This window comes from Bombyx mori, chromosome 4, assembly GCF_030269925.1.
Source record: "Bombyx mori chromosome 4, ASM3026992v2".
Lineage (NCBI taxonomy): Eukaryota > Metazoa > Arthropoda > Insecta > Lepidoptera > Bombycidae > Bombyx > Bombyx mori.
The window spans coordinates 4215887-4242598 of NC_085110.1; the positions used below are offsets into that span (position 1 = coordinate 4215887).

The following is a 26712-nucleotide window of genomic DNA, read 5'->3' on the forward strand; positions in this document are numbered from 1 at the left end:
CATAGACATCCACAACGTAAATGCGCCACCCACCTTGAGATGTAAGTTCTAAGATCTCAGTATAGTTACAAAGGCTGCCTCACACCGAAACACATTACTGCTTCACGGCAGAAATAGGCAGGTTAAAGAGCTCAATAAAACTTATACCTACTCAACGGTAGAGCAGCGGCTTGGCTCTGCTCCTGGAATTGATGAAGTCCATGGGCGACGGTAAACACTCACCATCAGGTGGGCTGTACGCTCTTCTGCCTACTAGGGCAATAAAAATAAAAAAAACTTAATTCTAGAGACTAAAGCTTGGTGATATTTTTCTTTGGTACCTACTTAAGTAACACATTTAACCAAAATAAAAACGAACCATTGTAGATCGCAATTTTGTGACTAGTTCAAACTTCAAACGATAATAAAACAGCAGTGTTGCCAATAAGATTTTATTTTTATTTTTATAAACAACGAAACCTTTATAATTATACATGTACTAGTACGTATTTTATGTAATGTGGGACGATTAAGATTTTCTTTCCCAAACAAAATCTTTATCATAAAATCATAGTTTTTAGAAATGACTTTACTTATTCAATTAACCATAAACTGTGACATATCTTTTTTCTAAAATGGCAAGAACTGTATAACTTGGTTTCAAGTTAATAATACAAACTTTAATTTAAAAAAAAAACACAACACTGACACGACTGTCTTAGTTTGGGGGAGTCCCTCTAAAAGCCTCGAAAATTGAAAGCACTTGAAAACTAACTTGATTACACATTTTATTACTAATTCCTTAATGAATGTTGTTGCAACAAAAGTGAAAAAATCGTTTTAAATACTATAAACGAATAAGTACCCAAGCACCACAAATCTAAAAACATATTACGCTATAAGCTGCAATCAATATATTAATCATATTTAATAAAACTACTAGGTTAATTAGATTAGAATTGTACAATACTTTAAAGCTCAGAATAAGCTTAAACTTAAAAAGCTCTGAAAAATATTATTAACAAAATTACAATACAATATACAATTTTTATTGATCAGCTGCCACAATTCCAATGTTGAAAATGCATTTTACAAATTCCTGTTAGCCACAAAAAATGTCCATAAATTCCACTGGGAGGAAGAAACTTATATATATATACCTTTAATTGATTCTGCTTGTTCGGAATATGAAACTAGATTTGACTATAATATTAATAATCCTGTCTATTTCTTATCGTGAGTGTAATGCCACGATGATTGTAATAATATTGTTTTTGTGTGTGTCTCTAGTGAATTAAGGATATGCCCAACATGTGTTAAGTATATAAAAAAAGCCCAAAAACTAATTGTAAAAAAAATATATGTTACATTAATAAATAAATTCTGTTTACTAATAACAGGATTGTGTGTAACTATACAAAAATGTAATGGAATATTTATAATACATTTTCAGCCAATTCTAATTGCTGTATCATTGTAAATAAAGGATCGTATATTTGGTCTGGTATTTAATATAGAAGGCAACATAAATCTTTTGTGGCAATCAATTAGCTCTACAAGAACTGTTTGAGTGAGTGAGTTATCAATGTTTATCGACACTAATGTGTTCTGTTTACATGACAATATACATATTTTTATTATCCTAATTATCGGGCAATACATCCTCAGATAAGAGATTTAATAAATACAGTTGACACATGTTTAATTATCAGTTAACCGAACCGTGATGATTATCACTGCAATGTATATTGACAAATGCATTAAACATATAAAATGCAAAATAAATAACTAAAATTATGTACAGAGCCATCATTTACATTTAAAAACATCTTTGGAATGCTAAAAATATCAATGTAAATACATATATGTTTATGATAGAATTTGAATCCAAGTCTTGTATTCATAGATATGACTTTATATTCATAAAATAATTATGTGTTGGCCTCTTTTAGGAATACTACGTTTTAATGTAAAGTTAAAAATGAGGCTGTCAGCGCAAAAGTGGCCTAATCTTACCATGGAGATAATGAGGTTCGAAGTTACTTTTACACTGCTTCGTAGGCAAAAACAATACGCGCAAAATAATGTTCACAAGCCATCCGTTATCTAGGTGTCAAAATAGGGATAGGCCGGTTTTGCTTTGAAAATTTATGTTTTAAATAAATCTGCAATACATATAAGCACGAATATGAAAAATTGTGGGTTAGGTTACTTTTGCTCAGACCGCCACAAATGTATTTTTGTGTCGTACAAGCCTCCGTATTCGTATATTTACTAAAACTATACTTGAGTCGTCTATTATCAAAGGTGGCAATCTGTGCATTTGGAAAAAAAAAATTTTTATTGATATGTCAATACAGATTGATTTCAATATAATCGTCTCCTTCAAAGAATACGGTTCAAAACCTGCATTAAATAAAGGTTAATACTTAACCTGTTATTTATCTAAGATGTCGTTCAGAAGAGTTTTGTGACTGCCAATGGAATACAAAGTCAATAATTCGTTTTTCTGATTTACCAATAATTGTCCAAAAGTCACATTGCCGGCTTTGATAATAGTCGACTCACTTATATCACTCCAATCTAATGATTACTAGTTTAATAAAAATTGTATTCAATTCTAAAAAAATTACGATAGTTACCAAAACCAATATGACATAGGAATCAAACGAATATCTAGTGGAATATTCACCATTAGATATTCATTTTATTTAATTAATCTATTTTTTACATTTGGTAATGTTCAACCAATTGTAAAAAAATAGATGAATTAACCAAATTTTTTGATTATATTTTCGACATGAAAATATAAACTTCTGTCCAAGCGCTTATTGTTGTTCATTTATTTTTGTTTGTTTCAATATAGAGTTACATTTTATTCTTGTCTATTGTTTGCTAGAGGATCTCATAATTTATTCACTTTTATTTTTGTATTAGTAATACAATAACGATATGACGTCACGTTTAAGGCATTACAGATCTTATTTCATAAGATAATATATTTTGTAATTATATTATGTTAAAATAGTATTTTTATTATCTCAATATATCATTGTTTTTATATTTATAAATAGTGCTTTGAATACATGTAGTGCGTGTTCTGAAGATGTCAGCAGAATTTTAAAGTCGCTTTTGTTTATTTTCTTACTTCTACGTTACAAAATGGAAAAATCTCTTTTTTAAATTGAATGTACAAAACACAGTTGACAGTTAGTTTATCTCTATTGTTTCGTTTTCTTTGGATTTTTATGTTGACATTGACAGTTATTCTGTCATGTCAGTATGTATATGTTACGGTAAAAGTAGATATTGCGGCAAATGTACACATTTTCCGGTAAATGTGCACATTTGCTTCCTCGTTTGGGTAATGTGCATTCAACTAACATTTACAATTTCAAAGAAGGGAAGTGTACATTGAATTGACAATGGCCATGTCGTTTTGGTAAATGTGAGCATGGCATATACAAAATACGAAATCTCAAATGCTAGTAATGGGGTGCGCATGCGCGTACACACACTACAACCTAACCTAACCTACGACATATTAAATATTATGCAAAGAAAAGTATGTTTTGTTTGTCATTTACATTTTTTAACTAAAATAATTTTCGTTATTAAAGCCTTTTGTATTATGTTTATTTAAATAAATATTTTTTTATTGCAACTACGTTATTAAATTATTTGTAATCCAACTTTTTTTAAAACATGTAGGTAAGAGTATACATTTACCAAAACGTGAAGGCAAGAGTACAAATTTGCCAGGAAATGTACATATACATTATATTCAGTTCACATATACCTAACCTTTTTGGTAAATGTGCACATTTACCGATAAAAGTGTATATTTCCCAAGAGTGTACAAACATTTACCGTAACATCTATATTACGTATAAGCAAGGCGCAAATAAGTTGACATATTGCAAGCATATACAATACTGCGCTGTTTTTTTTTTTTTTTTGTTAAAATTTATTGGTAAAATTTAATTAAATGTTAAAATATGAATGAGCGACCGTATTTGTCAGTCGAAACGATTACATTTCTTTTAATTATAGATTCTTTGTCAACGTATTCACACCTTGTATAGTTAAATACGTAGTTGATAGCCGTAAACTAATACCAATATCAAACTAACGAAATATAAAGAAAACTGTTCAAGCAAAAATAAAAAACCATGTCTTTAAAATTTCACTTCAAAGATTTTAGTTGAAATATTTTTAAATTTTCCAACATTATGAATAATTAATTTTATTTTACAAATGTTACCACCATATATAATAATCAGAAGAAAAAATCAGTTTGTTTCAAGTACGTTATTAGTTGAATAAAATATATTTAAATTACACTGGTGCACTAAAAAAAACATTTATAATGTGTCTCTTACCCTAAATTAAATATTACGAAAAATGTTATAGAATTTACAACAAAATACTAATCAACTACTGTTTTAAATTAAATAAAAAATCCGAGCAAATAATAAACAAACGCAACAAAAAAAAAAACTGAGATCTACGAAATAAAGGATCTAAACGACCAACGTCTACATAATAATAAGCTTTACTACGCAAAAATTAAGTATGAATGTCCTTCGGCAAAATGAAACCAGCACAAGTTTCAACCGAAAGAGTTTAATAAAGACAAAGTAATATATTTTAAGAAATATCAAGTCAGTACAATTTGTCTTTCAAATGTCTTCGAAGTGAAGAATATGTCTTATTTTTAATTTTTAATAATTAGTGGAGATTTGAATAATTCCTCTGATCATACTAAATTTTATTTGATGCTCATAAATACCTACTATTATTATTGTGATTTTATTTAATGGCAATATATGAAGATCATATTCGAATAAAAAAGGGGATAATGTTCAAAGTTACTTACGTACAAAACACCAATCATTAAATATACGTACACACCGAATTTCAAAAGTTTTACAAACGCTACAACACCCAGTCTTGTGATTTCGATTTGTGGAATAATTTAATGCGCAAAGGCACTGATTTTTATGACTTCACTAATAATAATAATAATAAAAAAAAACTCAAATTATTACAAAAACACAACAAAACCACACTAATCATATCCTAGTGGCGAACAGAGAGCCAAATTCATTACCAGACAAGGTCTACAGATTACACTGGTTGCTTTGAATGTGACCAAAATCGGAAACAACGCGCCGCCATCTTGTGAAACGTCATTATTATCTATATATTATATAAAAATTAATTGCTGTTCATTAGTCTCGCTAAAACTCGAGAACGGCTGGACCGATCTGGTTAATTTTGGTCTTGAATTATTTGTGGAAGTCCAGAGAAGATAGATAAATATGAAAATGCTTGGAATTGAATAAAAATTACAATTTTGTTTTCCCTTTGATGTGTCCCCCGTCGGACGGATTCTTTTGTTTGTTTTAAGTTTATTTTATGCAAAAGTTTAGGTCTTTTATTTATCGATTGAGGCACTACGAAGTCTGCCGGGTCAGCTAGTCTAATATAAAGTTTCATTGTCTTAAGCTTTCACTATTAAATATTATAAATTAGAAATACGTCTCTTGAAGTATAGGGATTCCATTAAAAAGCAATAATAAAATGGATAATGCAGAAATTGTTTTCGATTTTAATAACCTTTAATTTATTAGCATTAACCAAAGGCATTTTAATTTATTAGCATAATTTCAATTGTGTAAATCTTAGCATTCAGGGGAATTCGAAATGACTAAGTCAATGATTCCAAATTTATTTTTGTGTTAATAAATAATTAAATATTATTGATCATTATCGGTGATAACATTACATATTACAGGCATAAGACGGCATATTCATAATTTCGGTATTTCATATTGTAGCTGGTATTAATCTACTATATAAAATGCTGCCAATTTTTAGGATAGCATTACTAAAAATAAGTTATCTAAAATTAGTCTTGTGAACCGAAAAACAGAAGACAAAAATGACTTTAAAAAACATAATTTATGCTTCTCACCTTATCTGGGTTCTGTACAACCTTGTCGGGAAATAATCAACGCTCCTAAAACTTAAATTCTAAAATAATTTTAAATGCACCCACAAAGGAATGAACTTCAAAACAATGGAATCAATTAAACAGACGAATTAATACATTTTCGGTAACTAAGATATAATTTACAAGGCGGGTTTCTTTAGTATCAATCAGTTCATAAAAAGAAAAAGAAAAACAGATGTTCGAATATATGATCTTTACTAAGCATTTCATTTAAGTTCGTTTTAATATTCACTCGATTATCTATTAAAATTGATCCCGTTCGACTCTTGGGGAATCCCCGTTTTAATGCACAATCATTCATCAATATTATTTCTTACAAAATGAATCTTCGAATTAATTTTCAGATTTTTTTGTAATCACTGTTGAAATTACGAACGTGTTCTACAGAATAAAATCCGTTTTTCTTTTTATGATCTAAACGAAATCTCAAAAACAAAACACTACAAACTTCACACAGTTCATTCCGAACTTCAAAATTCTTTTTTTTTTTTGCAAGCAACATTTTCATTCAACATTCAGACGGTTCCGTACACATCCAACAAATTCCATTTATTCAGCCTCAAAAGACAAGGCGCGTGCGCGGCCTCAAAATTTCATTTCAGACCGCAAGGCACAGTCAGACTGCGACCAAAGGCAAATATTTGTAAGCTCCGTTCAACACAGCGTCGTTTCAATCCTAATACATTTCCTTAAAAACTTCTTCACTATGTTGAATGTCGTGATGTTTTCCTCAACCAATTTAATTTTTATTAAGTTAAGTATCTCATTTTGTATAAGTAAATATTTCTTTCACAGGGTACTACAATACGTTGCTTTTGTCTTCAAAATAAACGACAAACACTACGAGAAATCAAGCTACTACATTTATGTCCGCGTTAAATCTACATCTACAGGGGATACAAGATCAATATTAATGTCGACACGAAAAACGTGCCTAGACAGAGGCAAGTATAATAGAATCGTTCCTTATCTTCGGTCAGCGGCTCGAATTGTTCGTTCAGGTTGTCCTTTAAAGCGAGCTTCATCTTTTCTCTGTCGTAGCGGACGAGTTCGTCGCGCGCGTAGGGGGCGACGTGGTGGGGGGCGGGGGGGTCGGGCGGCGGGGGGGCGAGCGAGTGCAGCGCGCGCACGGCGGCGGCCAGGCGCGCCAGCCCCTCCCCCGCGCACACGTCCCGCGCGTCGCACAGCTCCGTCTGCAACACACCGCACTCGGTCATCTAGCTGCCGCCCTCCCCCCGCCCCCCGACCCGACGGCCCCAGTTCAATACTTCCACACAATATCGGAGGGACACTCCCGTCGATACATCATTACGAAGCTTATAAGCGACTTATAAATCAAGTCACTCTACCATCGATGTAGCGGTACATCGACCAATGACGTCATACACGGAAAGATGCAAACGTATATCGGATTTTTATTGTTAATACACACAGTAAATAGTGTAATCTTTGAAAAACACGTACTTATAATTTTCATAAGCACAAAATTATATTCTACATAACATACCTCTTCGACGCCAATTTTCCGACAGGCCTCGATAAAATTGTCTACGTTCCTCCTACATCTTGCCATTGTCAATTTGGGCTGAAAGAAGAATCATTATGTTAAAACTGAAATTTAACAAACTCTGACACCATAGTTGTGTGAAACATTAATAAAGTTTATTAATTTTAACTATCTATATACATATTAATATGTGAAGCAAAAACTTTGTACCCCTTTTTACGAAAATTGCGCAAATTTTGTACCTACAAAGTTGTAAATTTTTGGGGAGCGCGATATCAGCACCGCGCCCGGGCGTTCGTTGACCCGAGCATCAGCTGTTTTTGATTTTGTGTTTCATTGCTTTTTTTTTTTTTAAGTAAAGTAATGTATTTTTTATGAAACTATCATCATTTAGCTATACTAACATCATGGAGCGTAAACAATGCTAATAAAAAGTTTTAAAAATATGTTTTTTTCCCGTCCCATCATCAAAGTGTCACTTGTACTATCGTCTGTCTTAGTTTTCGGAAGCGGTCTCCTAACACTCAGTATACTCTTTGTTTGTTTTCAAACTTTTGTTATTGTTAGTCTATGGTCTAGTCTCTATCTAAGTCTATGGTCAAATTGAGAATAGATTAATATTGTTTGTCTTTAATATTATTTGTCTATAGTGTAACCTTGGCTAAATCTGATTATAGACGTAGTCTTTGACAATAGAACCATAATGATGTTCAAGCTTATAATTTCGATTGATTATGGTCGAATTTCGACTAACTACTGGGCGATTACTATTTTATAGAATTCGATTATATTACCTGTGCCGGTGAAGGCACGTGCACGGAAGCCACGGCCCGCGGCTTCACGTGGTTGGCGAGGTGGCACAGGACGACGCCGTCCGCGAGTACTGGCGCTATCTGCTCCGGTAGCGACATCTTCAGTCGGCTCTCTATTATCTGTAAATATCAAATCTAATCAATAATATTATGTGTGTTGTGTGTGTGTGTGTGTGCGTGCGTGCGTGCGTGCGTGCATGCATGTATGCGTGTGTGTATATATTTTACTAAATTGGTACAACGCGCGTAATTCGTTTCTAACGATTCTTGTCCACCTGATGGTTGTCTGGAAGAGATCGCTCTTAGCGATAAGACCGCCAATCGTACTTTTTTTTATTTAATGTATCGCATTATTTATTTATTTTTTTGGTGTATAATAAAGAAAATTCTATCTATCTATTTCTGTTACGGAACCTTTCAACGTAAATTTTCACAAAATTCCAGAGGTCTAGTTAACTAAGATGAGGACACAATAGTTTTATTACTTTGGCTTTAATATCCTGACTGGAGTCTTGAGATAAAAAAATACATTTAATTTTATTGGTCTTGGCTTTGCAATCTCTATATGAGTGCACAGCCGGAATAGATGAACTGGAAAATATTGGATATGTTCAATGACCTTAAAGCATATTGATTTTGAAAGTGGAATCCACTCACCGTCCTCAACTGTTCTATCAGATCCGACTCCTCCTTCTGCTTATCGAACTCCCTCTTCATGGTGAAACTTAACTTCTCAGCGCTGGTCTCTTTGTTCCACGCCATCTTGCCTACGGGCTGCGGTATCATGCCTCTCACTTGCGTTACGGAAGTCGTGACCGACTTGACGCTGTCTCCGTTCACTTGCCTCGGTATACTGGACTTCCCTAAGCTATTGTAGCCTAAAGTGTTCGTTGGAGACTTGGTGGGCGAGCTGGGTTTCACGTAAGCTTCGAGCTGACCGTTCACGCGATTGTAATCCGCATTGCCATTGACGGCGGACACTTTGGCAACGTTCCTGGAGGGTACCACCTTCTGGACTGGCCTTTTGTTCTCTTCCTGTTTATCGGTGCTTCCGTTTTGGTACCGCCGCGGGGTCGAGTGCAAGAGGGGCGAGTTTGGCACTTGTGAGGCGTTCGGGGAAGCACTGGAATTGGAAGAAATCGATCGGTAGAGGTTCGGGGAGGTGTTGCCAAAGCCGTTTATCGGGGGATGGGGAGAGGAATTGTGATGGAGGGGGCTGAGGTGGTGGGGGGAATCCGACTCGGGGGAGGACTGTTCTGTGCGGGGACGGTATATGTCTTGCTGGCGTTGCTGTCTTAGGGCTTCTTTGTATTGTCTGAAAAGAAAGTTTTAAGTCGATGGTGAGTTACGAAGCTTTTAAATTTTCATTGTTTTATTCATGTTTCAGATAATTAATCTGTTAGTAAAAATATCATTTTTCTGATTGCTTTTCAATTTATTTTGAATAAAATATTGTAAAAACTTTAAATCTCACAATTCGTTAAAGAAATCGAAAATAAGGCTGCAGTTAACTGTTACTGGTGGTAGGACCTCTTGTGAGTCCGCGCGGGTAGGTACCACCGCCCCGCCTATTTCTGCCGTGAAGCAGTAATGCGTTTCGGTTTGAAGGGTGGGGCAGCCGTTGTGACTATACTGAGACCTTAGAACTATATCTCAAGGTGTGTGGCGCATTTACGTTGTAGATGTCTATGGGCTCCAGTAACCACTTAACACCAGGTGGGCTGTGAGCTCGTCCACACATCTAAGCAATAAAAAAAAAATAAAAAAAAGTTGAATAGTTAACTAAAAAAATTATGGATCATTTTCTTATTTAATTTATTTTAAATAGTACACATGAAACGTGCATATATATGAGACTCGTGCAAGACCAATGGATTATCTTAGTACCTTCGGTTAGTAAATAAATAAATTAACCACATTTCGCATACTAATCATGTAAGTTAGTTGACATATATATTTTCCTCTACATGAACAAACATCAATTATAATATATTCATATAACTCAAGAGACACAAGCGATTGGAGCAATTATTTATTGAACACAAATTTATATGCGGACACTTATTTATATTAAATTTACTCAGTTAAGATAACATTCATAAGTCGAATAAGTGAACACCTAAAAATATATATACCCAGAGCCCAAAGGTTTAGTAAGAATTAAAAAAAAAAACTCTACAATTATCATCCAATGAATTGTAACAACATATAATTAGTATACAAAACCAAGGCTTGGGATGTTCACACATTTAGTATAAGTGTGCGAATATGATACGTGCGTTTGTATGGTGTACCTGTAGGTTTGTTGATGAGCTATTTTACTCTTATCTTCACAGTTAGAAATGTTCCCTTCGGGTGATATGCGACAGCTGGAAGGGACAACACCGGGTTAATAAAATAGGGTATGATATAAAAAATAAAATAAAACCAAAGGATTTCGTGATGATAGTGAAGGTATCTAGAAGATCTCTTTACCTCTGCTTCAGCCAATCCAATAGAGTAATATTAGAAAAAATAAATCAATAAATAAGCATAATATTACTAAATTCATCTAAACATACATAATGGTTTGGGGATGTAACTACATTTTGACTGAGTGCCAACTACAAATAATTAATGTAACCCATGTTAAAATATATCTATTATAATCTAAACATTAATCTCCAGGATGTATAAAGATATTAGTTAATAAAAACTAATAGTTTTCAACTAGAAAACAAAATATAGGACAGTTGACTGATTTCTTATGTACATATAAATCTACCATTGGTCAATTGGGTTCTAAGATATAAACTTTTCAAAATTTGAAATTTATTGAGAACGGATGGTCTGTCCTTTTCCCTGAAGCGAATATTAGGATTAGAATGTTTTTGGGACACACTTTTGTTATAATGTTGTTTGTGGCAGTAGCCATCACACAACACAGATGCCTGAATCTCGCTTACGACATTTTCAAGATAAGCTTGTACATCTAATATATAAAATTCTCGTGTCACAATGTTCGTTCTCATACTCCTCCGAAACCGCTTGACCGATTCTCATGAAATTTTTTATGCATATTCAGTAAGCCTGAGAATCGGCTACTATTTATTTCTCATACCCCTAAGTGATTAGGGTTGTCAACCCCTAACATATTTTTTTTATTTGGACATTTTTTTTTTGTTATAATGAGGTATTATGTGGTTGAATGAGGTTTTGTTATTTTTATTATATATTCGCTCATCGTTCACAGCGCTACATGCCTCTTTCACTCATTTACAACATACTTACAAACTTACAATAAGTTAGGTTTTTTTTCTACACTAGAAATTCCAAAGAAATCTTATATATGGCAAAACAATGTTTGCCGGGTCAGCTAGTATTATATATTATACAAGTTACGAATAACAATAATGGGATCGTCTATCTACCGAGCAATTTCACCTACTCAGTGGAAGATCTTGCCTTTGTCGTACGCCTCCCAGATCGTCATTACTAGTCACTGTAATGTCCTCTCTGTCTAACACAAAATTAAAAAAACTTATGACCTTCTTATTTCAATACATTTTTTTTTTTATTATATTGCATGCTCCCATTTATATTTAACATTTCCACGAGACAAAAACAAGATATTTAAAAATCAGTCAACATGCCTATTTTTGAATACTAAAAATCATCAACAGCTTCAAGAGTAAGTTAACTACATAATTTTCACATTTAAATTTTAAATAATAACCTTAAACACTACAGCAATAAATTGCATTCAAGTCTACAATAAAAAAAGTTCACCACAATAACCCTTACATTTATTACATAGCACGTCATAAGAGTGTGCCGAACTGAAATGCGTCAACTATAGTTTATGTGTGAAAGCCATTTGTTATGCTAAAATAATTCGGAACGCATTTAAGTTTAAAGCATACTTATATTACCCGTCGTTGCCCTGTTAAGCATTTGAACTCACCCGGAGAGCAAAGGCGAGGGGTTCGCCAAAGGAGTCTCGCTGGAGAGGGATTGCGCCCGAGAGAGGGCGGCCCCCGGAGACAGCGTCGATGGGGTGCTCGGCGTCGAGCGACCGGATCCGCCGCCTGCCTCGCCGCCGGCTATCGAGCATCGATCACATCCCGAATTAGAATGCAGATTATCAGATTTAAACAAGTCATTGTTTTACCCAACCTAAGCTGGTAGCCTTTAGTGCAGCCTTTCCCAAAGTGAGCGATAACGCCCTGTGGGCGCTGCAGGCCTAAAGGGGGGCGGTAAGAGACCCAGAAAAAAATTAGGGGCACTGTGTAGAAGCTTGGGAGGCGATTTGTAAATTCATCTAGGAGGACTCTTAGACCCCGACTGAGCTCTGGCTATAGTGGTTTTTAAGTAGGTGAAAAAAAATGGGGGCGCTAAAAAGAATTTATTCTCAAAGTGGGCAGTATACAAAATAAGTTTGAGAACCCCCGCTTTAGAGACTGTGCCAGCCTAACCGAGCGAGTTGGTGAGCTCACGGGGCTCTAACCTGAGGACGTTGTTAACACTAGCCCTAGCAAGAGCATTGCTTTGCAGAATCTACCAATGGATCGGAAACGCGACCCACTGAGAAGATCCGGCAAGAAGCTCAGTCGGCTGTGTTTATGGGTTAATTTACTCGACGAACCCTTCGCCGCAAGTGACGTGTTCGACAACGGTGACCGGTGCTTGAGGTATCTAAAGGCACCGTTAGTGGATCGGTCGGATCCGATGAATTACGTGTAAAGTGACGTGAATCACTCTACTCATTCAAACATAAGTTATATTCAAACTTAGGTTTGATTGTTTCAAAGTTTGTCACAAGTGCGGTATTTTTGAATGCATTTGAAATTACAACAAAAAACAGTATCAATACTACATTAGGAAAAATTTTAGATTTTTCTATTAAATTTAATTCTCATTTCCACTTCCATTAACAGCACACTTAGTCACTGCTTTAGGCTCGAACGAATAATAGGCCATGTTTCACACTATAACAAACCCATAAAATGTCATTAATGAATTCGTACCCAATATGCGGTCTCATATAACGGTGCCAATTTCGTATAGTTTCCGGTAATAAAAATGTCATCGCATCACTTATTTTATGACACTAAGTTCAGGGACAGCAACAACATGTTGGGAATTGGAAGCGGGGGAATTTGTAAATTATAGTTTTGATGTCTTAAGATAATCCTGAAAGCTTTTTAGATCACAACATCTCTTGTACGCTAATTTAAAAACCAGCATGTATGTTTAATGCTGGCTTTGCTTTAATGTTGTGTTTCCTTACAAATGTTTAGGGTGACAAAAAATGTCAAAAATGGTGGATAATATTTTATAATAACAATTTTTCTAATAGTAACGAAAAAACTGTTAGTTTATTTTCCGGAGGAAAACAGGAATTCATTTGTATGGACAAAGTCCGTGTTTTCTGTTAAATGCTATAATAACAGACGAAAGATATTTCGGCTTGGCTACTGCCGCAGTCTCACGGAAAACGATCAATTAATGACGTCATAGTGAAACAATATCAGTGACGTGTCATAATCAAACTGATTTCATTTAAAGCTATTTTCTCTGTTCTAGAAGGTAGGATGTAATATTTTGAACAATTTATTATTTAATTTAATTTAATATCAAATTTATTCCTTTTTTAAATTAGATTATTATTGTAAGAACTTCTTTGTTTGCGATATTAAAGTTCAGCTGTGTTGAGTAGTTTCCGGCATCGTTAGAAGTACTCAATCCGCAGTCCAAATGTGTAGCTGTCTTCGATTCGTTTAAACCAAAGAACACATCAACGCTATAAGCCTAGAACATTCGAGTGCAGAAGAAGAAGAAGTCGTACAAGTCGAAGATTTAGAAGTTGTCGTGGCCTAAGGGATAAGTCGTCCGGTGCATTCGTATGTAGCGATGCACCGGTGTTCGAATCTCGCAGGCGGGTACCAATTTTTCTAATGAAATACGTACTTAATAAATGTTCACGATTTGATAATTTGCGTAATTACCAGTGGTAGGACCTCTTGTGAGTCCGCACAGGTAGATACCACTACCCTGCCTATTTCTTCCGTGAAGCAGTAATGCGTTTCGGTTTGAAGGGTGGGGCAGCCGTTGTAACTATACTGAGACCTTAGAACTCATATCTCAAGGTGGGTGACGCATTTACGTTGTACATGTCTATGGGCTCCACTAACCACTTAACACCAGGTGGGCTGTGAGCTCGTCCACCCATTAAAAGCAATAAATAAAAAAAGAAGAATAAAGGACTCACCATCATTCGACCACCGTTTATCAACTCCGTCTGTACAGTAGCCGCTGTCCACGACGTGTCGCGGCTTATGCCTGAGGCAGTCTATAGTAGCGTTGCCGGAGGTGATCTGATGCGTTACGTTCTGGGTGGGCGAGCTGATAACGTACGAGTTATGTTTGGTCGACCACCGGGTCTCTTCGACTCTCTTGTGCGAGGGCAACGTGTCTTTGTTCGCCATGTTCTCTAAATATTTGAAGATGTGCACGCGCCCGCGCATGCATACCTGTAAATCGAATTATTAACAAAATTTTATAATGCTGGTGGTAGGGCGTCTTGTGAACCCGTGCGGGTAGGTAACCACCACCCTGCCTATTTCTGCCGTGAAGCAGTAATGCGTTTCGGTTCGTAGGGTAGGGCAGCCGGTGTACGGTAAAAACTGAGACTTAAAACTCACGTGGCAATGCGGCGTTTACGTTTTTGATGTGTATGGGTACCGGTAACCACTTAATATCATCAGATCATACATAAATTTTCTTAGACAGAAGAACACTTTGTTTGAAGACTTCAGTGATTACTCAATTGACCCTTTCAAAACAGAACACATTACTGTTTCGCTGCAAAAATATGTAGTTGATATCGGATCAGGTGTCATGAGACATTCTACAATCACAATCTATAACATCTATGCTATAAGCAAAACAAAAGATACTCTCTAAAGCGATTGCGCAATACAGAGGAGGTGACATTTGATGATTCTTCCCACACAGAAGATTTACTTGGAACATAAACTGACATTTCTTACGACTCAAATTTAAAACGTTATTTTATTTTTATAAAAGATAACGAGAAACTAATTGCCTTAATGGTCAAACGATTTAAAAACAAATTAAACCAGTTATTCTGCATACATAGTACGTCTGATGGAGTTGGTTGAAAAAGATGTCATCCTCGTATAAAGTGTCTAAAGTAAATTTACTATGAACTAGAGGTCCCGCAGTAGTCGAAATTCGACTATCATTAATTGGAATTGTAAGTTTGTACACTATTATAATTGTATTTTATACTTCTATAATCACAAATTTCGCCAAGACTACACTATAAAAAATATTAACAAAGACAAACAATATTTAATCTATTCTCAATTTGACAACAGACGTCAAGAATAAAAGTTTGACAATAAATAGTATGCATGCGTGTGTGCGTCAAATACATGGTATGTAGTGTGTGTAATGTTTTCTTTATTGATTTAATGTATCTTTTATGCATTATTAAAAAAAAATTAGCATTGTGCACTTCTTCTCTATATTCTCTATAAGTGTGGAAAATTTCATACTCCTCCGTCCGCGCAATTTTCGTAAAAAGGGATACAAAGTTTTTCTTCACGTATTAATATATAGATACACTGAATGTAACGACACTTTAAGCAAGGTTGGTTTGGTTTATATGTACCATCAATGTACGGAAGGTCGCATGCGGGTAGTGCTAACAAACAGCTCTTACGCTGAAATAGCCTCTCAAGACTCTCAGCCAGGTAGGAAAAAAAAAACTTCACAATAGTCAAAACGAAAAAGTGCTTCAGTTTTTTTTTAACACCTGGTGTTAGACCGTTAGCGAAGCCAATGGACCTCACTACGTAAAGGCCGCCATCCGCCTTGTGATATGAGGACTGAATCTCAATTGTGTTTAATATAACGACTGACCCAGCGAACAAGCCGAAACGCATTAGTGCTTCGCGGCTAAAATAGGCAGAGTGTTGGTACCTAACTGTGAGCATTTGTTTATTTTTCACCCTGCCTATTTCTGGCGTGAAGCAGTAATGCGTTTCGGTTTAAAGGGCGGAGCAGCTGTTGTACTGTTAAAACTGAGACCTTACAACTCATGTCTCAAGGTGGGTGGCGGCATTTACGTTGTAGATCTCTATGGGCTCCGGTAATCACTTAACATCAGGTGGGCCGTGAGCACGTCCACCCATCTAAGCAATAACAAAAAAAAAAAAAGAATCGTGTTTTACTCATTCGATGATAATATAAAAATTTGAATAAAATGATGAGTACATACATGTACTAAATTTTTATTTCCTTCTTTGAATAAATATTATACACATATTTTATATATATTATAGGTGGCCGCTAAAAAATTAAACTAATTATAAAATTCGTTTCAGACTGATAAGTAAGCGACAAACGTAACGATAGGCCACTGGCTTGTGGTACACCAAGATATTGTTTTCCGATCATATTTGTTCATTGTTATGAAATGTTTCGTTTGAAACAAAAACTCAAGTGACATTGATTTGACTGCCGTCTTTACAAAATTCTTTTTTGTCATTACAATAACAAATCAAGTGTGGGAACACGCAAAGGTTGGCGTATCTGCACATTAATGTGAGTTTAAGAATTTCCGACTCTTAGAGCGCGAACCGTCGATAGATCGACTCTCTTATTTATGTGTGGAAAGTGCGGAGCGTCGGAATACCGACTATTGCCCAGTTAAATTATTTTATTAGGTATCGACCGTACATATGTGTCTTAGCGTGCGCATGTACAAAGATTTTAATAAGTAAATAACATTCAATAAATAACCATTTAAATTCATTTTGCTGTGAATTTGACATTGTTTTTTAGTAAAAACTTTTAAAGTTTAAGTTTTTTAAAGGTACTTTTTTCAAAAATCCTTTGTAGTTTTCTGAAAAGTATGTGAAAATAAGTTCAGCACTAAAAGGATTAAGTACAGTCTAATTTTGTTCTAATTATAATTATGTAGTATGAAGGCATCATTGTTTACACGAATCGCGGCTCTTCTAACTTCGAAAATTATAAATTGCATATTTACTTGAGGTATTCTTTTAATTCCGTTTCGGTTTGAAGGGCAGCCTTTGTAACTATACTGGGACCTAAGAACTTATATCTCAAGGTAAGTGGCGCCATTTACGTTGTAGATGTTTATAGGCTCCTATAACCACATAACACCAGATTGGCTGTGAGCTCGTCCACCCATCTAATCAATAAAAAAAAGTTCACCAATCTAGGCAATAAAAAAAAAATCGCGCTGTTTTACCCGCAAGATGTATAAATATGTTTCCCTTATGCGCTGAATTCCTCGTATTTACATTGTTCGTAAAGAATCGTTCACACAGTTCAACCAGTATTGGCGGTATGAGATAAACAGTACTCACAGTGGTGGGTGGCGAAACAAGAGGATTGTTCTCCAGATTAAGGGTGACCAGCGTGTCCATGTTCCGAAGTTCCAGAGGCAGAGACGATATGCAATTGCAGCTAACGTCCAAATATTCGAGACGCAAGTATGTTATTTCTGTAAAGACGAATTACGTATTAACGAAATTATAGGACACGTATTTTTTTTATACCTGTAAAATCTCCCCATAATAGTATATCGTAATAAGTTAATCGTAATAAGTTTATCGATAAATTTGTAGTTTTTTTCTATTTTCTGCAGCTGTTAGGTCGATCTCCAATTTAAGTTAAACGGTAGGCAGCGGCTTGGCTCTGCCCCTGGAATTGCTGGCGTCCATGGGCGACGGTAGCCACTCACCATCAGGTTGGCCGTATGCGCGTCTGCCTGAATGAGAGAAATTAAAAAAAGTTCTTAGTTAAATGACCAAAGTGTAAGATCAGAAGTACTTATAATATTTAGTTTGGAAATATTTCCTTTCTTATGAAATAAATACGTTTTAGCACATTTTCACTAACAACTTCCACGATGACTAGCACCATGCTATAAAAAATGGGGAGGCGTAAAAATTCACAGATTTGCGTAATTACTGGTTAAATTTATTTTGAGGCCAACAGGATAGGCTCCACAATCCTGCTTATTTCTGCCGCGAAGTGGTCATTCGTTTCAGTTTCGCGAATAAAACAACTTCAAAAAAGTTGAGCTTTCAATATCTAGTTGATGCCGTTTCAGTTTCGCCAGTAAAACAACTTCAAAAAATTTATCTTTCGATGTCTTGTTGATGGTATTCACATTATGATGTATATGAAAAAGTGTGTTAAAAGCAGACGGGCCGAGATAAAATTCAGTCAGATCAATAATAAACCACAAATACTCGTATATCCATATCATTTTCTGATCTAATTTATGTCTTAAAGCACTGATGGGCACGGTGTACAGCCCGCGGTTATAGCCTCCATTGCTACCACGAAGTAATCATGCTTTTCAGTTGGAAGAGTAGACAAACGGCATTTCATTAAGGCACCTGTGACTTTGTTCTTATATCATAAGGTAACCAGCGACCGTGAAGCTAACTACTAGGGAATTTAGTGCAGTGGTTTCCCGTTGCCTTCTGCACCAACCTTTTTGAGATTATTTAGATCTCAAGGCTGCTGAGGCCTCTTCCAACCAGTTTCCTGATCAGGAGTATGGGTATACCGCCATTGCTCGGTCGCCAGAGCCTCGTTCGTTGTCTAGCAGGGAGCACCACGCCATCAGACAGATTCAATTTTGCAGCTTATGGAAGACAGGAGGCAATTTAAGGGTACAAATCCAGTAATGTATAAGCAAATCGATGTCACCATTCGAAAAGAGATTGCGAAAGCCAAATGATTACTACAGCAATAAGTGCGCGCACTTGGAAGATCTCCTTCGTAAACATGACAGCTTCAATGCGCACAAGCACATCAAGGAAATGGTTGGTCATAGACGGAAATCAATGAATACTCTGACCGATGCAGGTGGGAACCTCATTCTTGACACCGATGGCAAAAAGAGAGTGTGGTGTGACTATGTTGCAGAGATGTTTGCGGACTCATCGAGGAACATTTCACCGATCACTGATCGGACTGGTCCAGCTATGTTGCGATCTGAGGTTTTGCGGGCCTTGAAAGCTGCTAAAACAGGTAAATCACCGGGTCCTGATAATATACCGATCGAAATACTAAAGTTGCTGGAAGAAGATCAACTGGACGTTCTCACACAGTTCTTCAACAACATCTACGAAACAGGCAATCTTCCTAGTGACTGGCTAAAATCCACATTCATCACGATACCCAAGAAGCAAAATGCCAAAAAATGTGGAGAGTATCGTATGATTAGTCTGATGAGCAATGTCCTAAAAGTATTCTTGAACATCATACAGAACAGAATACGGCCAAAATGTGATGAACAACTGGGCGATAGCCAATTTGGATTTCGATCTGGTGTTGGCACCAGAGAAGCTCTTTTCGCTCTCAACGTTCTCGTACAGAAATGCAGAGACATGCAAACTGATGTCTTTTTGTGCTTCATAGACTACGAAAAGGCATTTGACCGAGTTAAACATCATCAACTTTTTAGCCTTTTATGTGACATTGGTCTAGATGGTAAGGACGTCAGAATCATCCGCAACCTGTACGAGAAGCAGGTGGCTACGATAAGAGTCGAAAATGAGGAAACCGACCAAGTTGAGATCTGTCGTGGGGTCCGGCAGGGGTGTGTCTTATCCCCGTTGCTTTTTAACATCTACTCAGAGGCTGTGATGTCAAAAGCTCTTGAAAATCTTGAAGTGGGAATAGGAATCAACGGCAGGGTCGTTAACAACTTGCGTTATGCGGACACACTATCCTTATTGCAGCATCGGAAGCCGATTTGCAAGCAATTGTGAATAAGGTTAATGAGTGCAGCGAAGAAGCCGGGTTGTCGATAAACATAAGCAAGACCAAGTTCATGGTAGTCTCAAGAAACCCGGATTTGAGTTCAAGCGTATCTGTAGCTGGGAAACAACTAGAGCGGGTACGACAGTACAAGTATTTAGGGGCTTGGGTAAACGAAGCATGGGAATCTGATCAAGAAATCAAGACCCGGATAGAAACTGCTCGAGCCTCTTTTAATAAAATGAGGAAAGTTCTTTGCTGTCGTCAACTGAATATAAAGCTCCGAGTCAGGCTACTCATGTGCTTTATCTGGCCTATCGTCATGTATGGTTGCGAAACGTGGACCCTGAAAGAGGACACTACAAGACGCCTACAGGCATTCGAGATGTGGTGCTACCGTCGCATGTTACGCATTGGTTGGACGCAGAGGGTCAGGAACGAAACCGTGCTTCAGCGCGTTCATATGTCCCGGAAAATGCTGCCTGCTATCAAAAAGCGCAAGATAGAGTATCTCGGCCACGTGCTCAGGAACGATCGATACATGCTGCTCCAGCTGATAATTATGGGCAAAGTGGACGGAAAGAGACGTGCTGGGCGAAGAAAGAAATCATGGCTCCGGAATATCCGGGAGTGGACCGGTATGGCCTCCGTCGAACAGCTGTTCCGGCTGGCTGCAGATAAAAACGAATATAGAAAGCTAACGGCCAACCTTCAGGATTGAAGAGGCACTGGAAGAAGAAGAAGAAGAAGAACCAGCGACCTTCACAATTTAATACTCCAACTCATGTAGCCGATTTAGGTGGATCTTTATAGCAATAAAAATACCTATAGTCTAAGCAATTCCTAGCCCGAAGCCATACAAATATGGAGAATTTTAACGATTATAATATACAATACAATTACTTCAGACGGTTTTGTTTGAAAGACACAAAAAAAAGACTAGCCTATATAGACTATAGATTACGTCATTAACTTGTGGTAAACCAAGGCAATATTTCCCAGTTCTATTTATTTATCATGTTAGAATACATAATTTATTCCTGTTTGTTATTATATGAACGTAAAACTAAATCACGCTCCGATGTGACTAGTGCTAATTGTATGGAAAAGCCATTATTCCTTAAAATCACAAGCACATCACCCTATCATACGTAGATTGTGACAGAAACATACTCTATACTGCAAACTACAACTGTCTCAAGTTCCATCACAGTCAAATCCATTACTTCAGAAACGCATTGAGACCAAACAAGCAATATATTTATGCATATTTATAGATAGATTATTACAGGATATTCTTAATATTGAACCTACACTTTGGTAAAAATTGGATAAACGATAATACCAACTCTAAGGTACGCCCCTACAGTGGTTTAATAAACTTATCAACAACTATCTACGAGGATATTAGGGTTGTCCAGGTTAGACAAAGTTTGGGCCAAAAAAAAATAACGATACGAATTAATGGACCATAAATTAAATGTGAATAAAACATATACTGATAACTCAGCACATTTTTTATGTATTCTTTATAGAAAACCAAACATTTTAACAGATCCACAAAATTAATCAATTACTTTAAGTTATTTGTCTATACGACATCATTTTACGTTCTATAAGTCACATCAACATAGGATGTGTATATAAACAAATACTCATTCCAAAAACGATCCACATTTAAAAGCTAAAAAAAAAAATTTTCTTTTATGCTATGAATACCGGAAATACACATGAGTTTATAATAAATACACGCAATTCTCGAATACCAAAAATATTCTCACAGATACTAACTCTGTTAGGTTATTAAGCCCGTACCACAGTTCTTTACGAACTTATCACGGGACACAGTTAACGTGGCGTGATTGTTAGTAAATATTTATTTATAAAAAAAAAACCAGACGGTCAAGTGGAATTCAGTCAAAGATTCGGTTAGTGACGTTCTTCTCATCTAAATTAAGACGATGTATCTCAATTAGTATACTGCTGAGTATCAATTCAATTCGTTCTTACTTTAAAAAAAAAAACTAGACCTACCACTAGATCAACGATGCGATGAGCAACATAGCGAACAAATGTAATTAGAATTACAAATACACATTTCACAATGTAAAACACGTATACTCACGCAACGGAAGCAATCCCAGCTGATTATTACTGAGGTCGAGCGCTCGCAGACCTGAACAATCTCCGAGGGTCATCGGAACCTGCGTCAGCCTGTTGCTGGAGGCGTCCAGTTCAGCCAGTGACGTCATCTTACCGATCTCCTTGGGAAGCGTGGTGAGCAAGTTGTCTTGCACGAGGAGGACTTGCAGTGGCATCTGACACACCTCACGCGGTAATTCTGTCAGTTGATTCGAACTGTAAAGAGGCCAAAAAGGTAAGATGAAATCGTATATCATTTAATTTCCGGTATAATATTAAATTATACCCAAAACTATCGCAAGGTATTCAAGGCTCATTTCTATTATATAATGCAAGATTTCTCGTTTTTCAACCTCATCCACACAAGCGACATTAAAATTGGGCATTTCCTAGATTATCATTAAAACCTTTTAAAATATATTGGTCTATTTATAGGCAGACGGCGGATCTCACTGCCTACTTGCTGCTATTTTTATTGCTCTTGTCGACAGACGGCACGGGCACGGGCACAGCGAAGCCGCCAACTACCGCAAAGTACTCTCCGTAAGCTTCGTTTGAAGAAGGTATGTCATATCGCTCAAAAAACACCGAAGTTTATTCCAAAGCCGGAAGGTACTTAGCAGGAAAATACTATGTTAAAAAAGAGAAGATGGAACAATCTCAAACAGCTTCTTAGACCATTCAGAGTATTAGCTGGTTATCGGCGCCCACACATAAAAAGCGAACGCCTAGGCCCACCTTGAGACATAAGGTTATAAAAGTTTCAGTCGTAATGTATAATGGCTATCCTGTCTTCCAAACAGGACTGATTATGAGGAGAAATAACTGCTTTGCGAAAATGAAATAAGTTACTCTACCCAAGTTACTTTATACCTACCCTACAAATTTTCCTGGTGGTAGGACATCTTTTGAGTCCACACCGGTAGGTACCACCACCCTGCTTATTTCTGCCGTGAAGCAGCAATTCGTTTCGGTTTGAAGGGTGGGGCAGCCGTTGTAACTATACTGAGACCTTAAAACTCATATCTCAAGGTGGGTGACGGGCATGGCGGCATTTACGTTGTAGATGTCTATGGGCTCCACTAACTACTTAGCACCAGGTCCGTAAGCTCGTCCGACTATATCACTACATAGTATAAAACAAAATCGCTTTCTCTGTCCCTATTTTTTTTTATAGCTTTGATGGGTGGACGAGCTCACAGCCCACCTGGTGTTAAGTGGTTACTGGAGCCCATAGACATCCACAACGTGAATGCGCCACCCACCTTGAGATACAAGTTCTAAGGTCTCAAGTGTAGTTACGACGGCTGCCCCACCCTTCAAACCGAAACGCATTACTGCTTCACGGCAGAAATAGGCAGGGTGGTGGTACCCACCCGCGCGGACTTACAAGAGGTCCTACCACCAGTAATTACGCAAATTATAATTTTGCGGGTTTCATTTTTATTACACGATGTTATTCCTTCACCGTGGAAGTCAATCGTGAACATTTGTTGAGTACGTATTTCATTTGAAAAATTGGTACCCGCCTGCGGGATTCGAACACCGGTGCATCGCTTCAACACGAATGCACCGGACGTCTTATCCGTTAGGCCACGACGACTACAATCCCTATATATCCCTATGTATGCTTAAATCTTTAAAACTACGCAACGGATTGTGATGCGGTTTTTTTTAATAGATAGAGTGATTGAATAGGAAGGTTTATATGTATTATAACATCCATTAAATAGTGAAGAAATCAATAATAAATTACAGTTTCCGAAGCGAAGCGAGGGCGGGTCGCTAGTAAGCAATCCGGTCACCGTTCTCGTCGAACCCGTCGCTTGCGACGAGGGGCTCGACGAGTAAATTGACCCTCAGACACAGCCCACTGAGTTTCTCTCCGGATCTTCTCAGTGGGTCGCGTTTCCGATCCGGTGGTAGATTCTGCGAAGCACGGCTCTTGCTAGGGTTCCTGTTAGCAACGTCGTCAGGTTTGAGCCCCGTGAGCTCACCTGCTAGTTAAGGTTACGCTGGAATAGCCTCTCAAGGCTACACCAGCTTAGGTAAGAAAAAAACAAAAGAAAATTAAGCAATAAATAAAAATTTAGAATGATCGCTGACATAATCCCGTACAAGAAGTCAACGAACCGACGAGTAAACAAATACATCATGTATCAAACAGATCGACTGTTATACACTATTTCTGTAACGAAACCTACTTTGAACGAAGATTGCGTGTAATTAGATCGCCGCGAACATAAATCGTTCGTCGCTTAACCTAATAGTAGGAGAGCGCGTGCCAAGTGAACACTTATAAACAGTAACGTTTGTGTATAACCGAGCCGTGTGAACGTTGTGGCGGAACGAATGAATGTTTTTCGTCCATGTTTTCACTGAATGCACTCCACATGATCGGGGAATTAGAGCGTCAATAATTGGAATGATGAATTCCTGAACCATTGAAGATGTGCCATTTCACTAGTAATTTTTTATGTGTATTTAAATCTTTCCTTAACGGTGGTAGGGCGTGTTTTGAGCAGATACAGCTAGGTGTGGCGAAGCAGTCTAATAATAATCTACGTTTTTTTTGAACGAAGTTCCTTATCGCGCATTGTTAAAGGGGGCTAGACGGAAAAAATTCTTACGAAAAGTTGTCACGACACTTTTTAGATCCGTCATTCTGACCAATCAACGTGTATGCGCTTATCGCGTGACATTGCTCGTATCCGATTGGTCCGCGTAATTAGTAGTTTCTCGAGATAGCGTTTCAACAATAGTAATTTAGTTCATAGTATTGTTTTTTTCTTCTTAATAATGCCGTAATTTATTATTATAACTTAAAAAAAAAAATTACAATTCCTTCACTAATTAATCGAAAGGAACTTCGTTCCATCCGGGTGTCCCTTGACACCTCTGATTTTTTTTATTACTTAGAGGGGTGGACCAGCTCACAGCCCACCTGGTGTTAAGTGGTTACTGGAGCATAGACATCTACGACGTAAATGCCCCACCCACCTTGAGATATAAGTTCTAAGGTCTCAAGTATTGGCTGCCCCACCCTTCAAACCGAAACGCATTACTGCTTCACGGCAGAAATAGGTAGGGCGGTGGTCCCTAGCCGCGCGGCTCACAAGAGGTCCTATCACCAGTAATTACGCAAATTATAATTTTGCGGGTTTATTTTTATTACACGATGTTATTCCTTCACCGTGGAAGTCAATCGAGAACATTTGTTGAGTACGTATTTCATTAGAAAAATTGGTACCCGACTGCGGTATTCGAACACTGATGCATCGCTCAACACGAATGCACCGGACGTCTTATCCCTTAGGCCACGAGGACAGTCGTTAGTACAATTAAGCTGCCAAATTTAACCAATACTAAAGACACTACAGGGTTAAACCCATTATTAACCGTGCTACATAAAGACGTATTCAAAAAAAAAGGTTAATATAGAATTATTTGAATTCAATATTGCTTGAGTTACAATTCAAACTTTCCAGACTACCAAATTACCAAATTAATTTCCAGTCGCCAGCCTTCATTGTGTTTGAATATCTAATTTAATTAGTGCTGGAACAACTCCCGTTGCTAAAGGTACTCTCAGACGGCTACATTCCCGTAAGACGTACGTTTTTTGCCGTCTAGACGCCTAGACATGTTCCTTTGAAACTCGCTTCAATCACAACAAGGCAGAATCAATAAAGGTCAATGCACTAAGGTAACTGAAGATAGGTTTACATATTTTTTAAATTCGATAGAGCAGTTTTTCTTTCGTTGAAATGGATTGACATGCTTCAGTATAAAAATACATATGTATTACGGGCTTGAATAATGTAGCATTATTGAATAAACCAAAACGGTCATGGATATGTGTGGGAGTGCTCTGAGGAATTATTCGAGATGATACCATCATCTCGTTTTTACCATCGCACCGCCCGCCACCGGAGTAGAGTTCATCCATACTACTTGGAGCGGTCATCCGCAGTGCGTTTCCACTTTAGCCATCCGGCTATGGAATAAGCTCCCCTCCACGGTGTTTCCCGAGCGCTATGACATGTCCTTCGTCAAAAGAGGCATGTGGAGAGTATTAAGCGGTAGGCAGCGGCTTGGCTCTGTCCCTGGCATTGCTGAAGTCCATGAGCGACGGTAATCACTCACCATCAGGCGGGCCGTATGCTCGTCTGCCTACAGTAAAAAAAATATCATTTCGATCAATTATTTTTTACTGTACACCTGGTTTCATCAAATATGAGTTTATAGTACATAACAGTGAGCAGCTGCACGTTAAGTTTAAAATAACACGTCACTAAATTTCCAAAGCGATTTACCGAAACCAGCTTCACGAGATTATTACTGACGTAGTCATTCAATATAAACCCCCTTGAATCCACTTAAAGATGTATCTTTCGTTATCGGCAGGCCATCGAACGTGATCGAGAACACTCTCG

The 26712-nt window shown here is 37.1% G+C and overlaps 1 protein-coding gene and 1 long non-coding RNA gene across 5 annotated transcripts in view; one reads left to right on the forward strand and one right to left on the reverse strand.

Annotated features, from left to right (window-relative positions):
- The window catches only part of LOC134198741 (uncharacterized), a 434518-nt gene that overhangs the window by 155226 nt on the left and 252580 nt on the right, over positions 1 to 26712 (forward strand). The gene's annotated exons all lie outside the window — the stretch shown is intronic.
- LOC101736598 (leucine-rich repeat and calponin homology domain-containing protein) overlaps positions 1 to 26712 on the reverse strand; it is a 76379-nt gene that overhangs the window by 5001 nt on the left and 44666 nt on the right. Inside the window, exons 3-11 of one of the 4 annotated variants that reach the window (XM_038021828.2) lie at positions 22260 to 22492; positions 17722 to 17858; positions 14568 to 14829; positions 12261 to 12399; positions 10612 to 10686; positions 8975 to 9632; positions 8300 to 8437; positions 7506 to 7583; positions 418 to 7191 (exon numbers count right to left, since the gene is read on the reverse strand). In XM_038021828.2, coding sequence (XP_037877756.2) covers positions 6886 to 7191; positions 7506 to 7583; positions 8300 to 8437; positions 8975 to 9632; positions 10612 to 10686; positions 12261 to 12399; positions 14568 to 14829; positions 17722 to 17858; positions 22260 to 22492 — 2026 coding nt within the window. In that variant the 3' untranslated portion in view covers positions 418 to 6885. Of the gene's footprint in view, positions 1 to 417; positions 7192 to 7505; positions 7584 to 8299; positions 8438 to 8974; positions 9633 to 10611; positions 10687 to 12260; positions 12400 to 14567; positions 14830 to 17721; positions 17859 to 22259; positions 22493 to 26712 lie in introns of those variants that run through there. The other 3 variants (XM_038021829.2, XM_038021830.2, XM_062668082.1) reach the window with 3 other exon arrangements.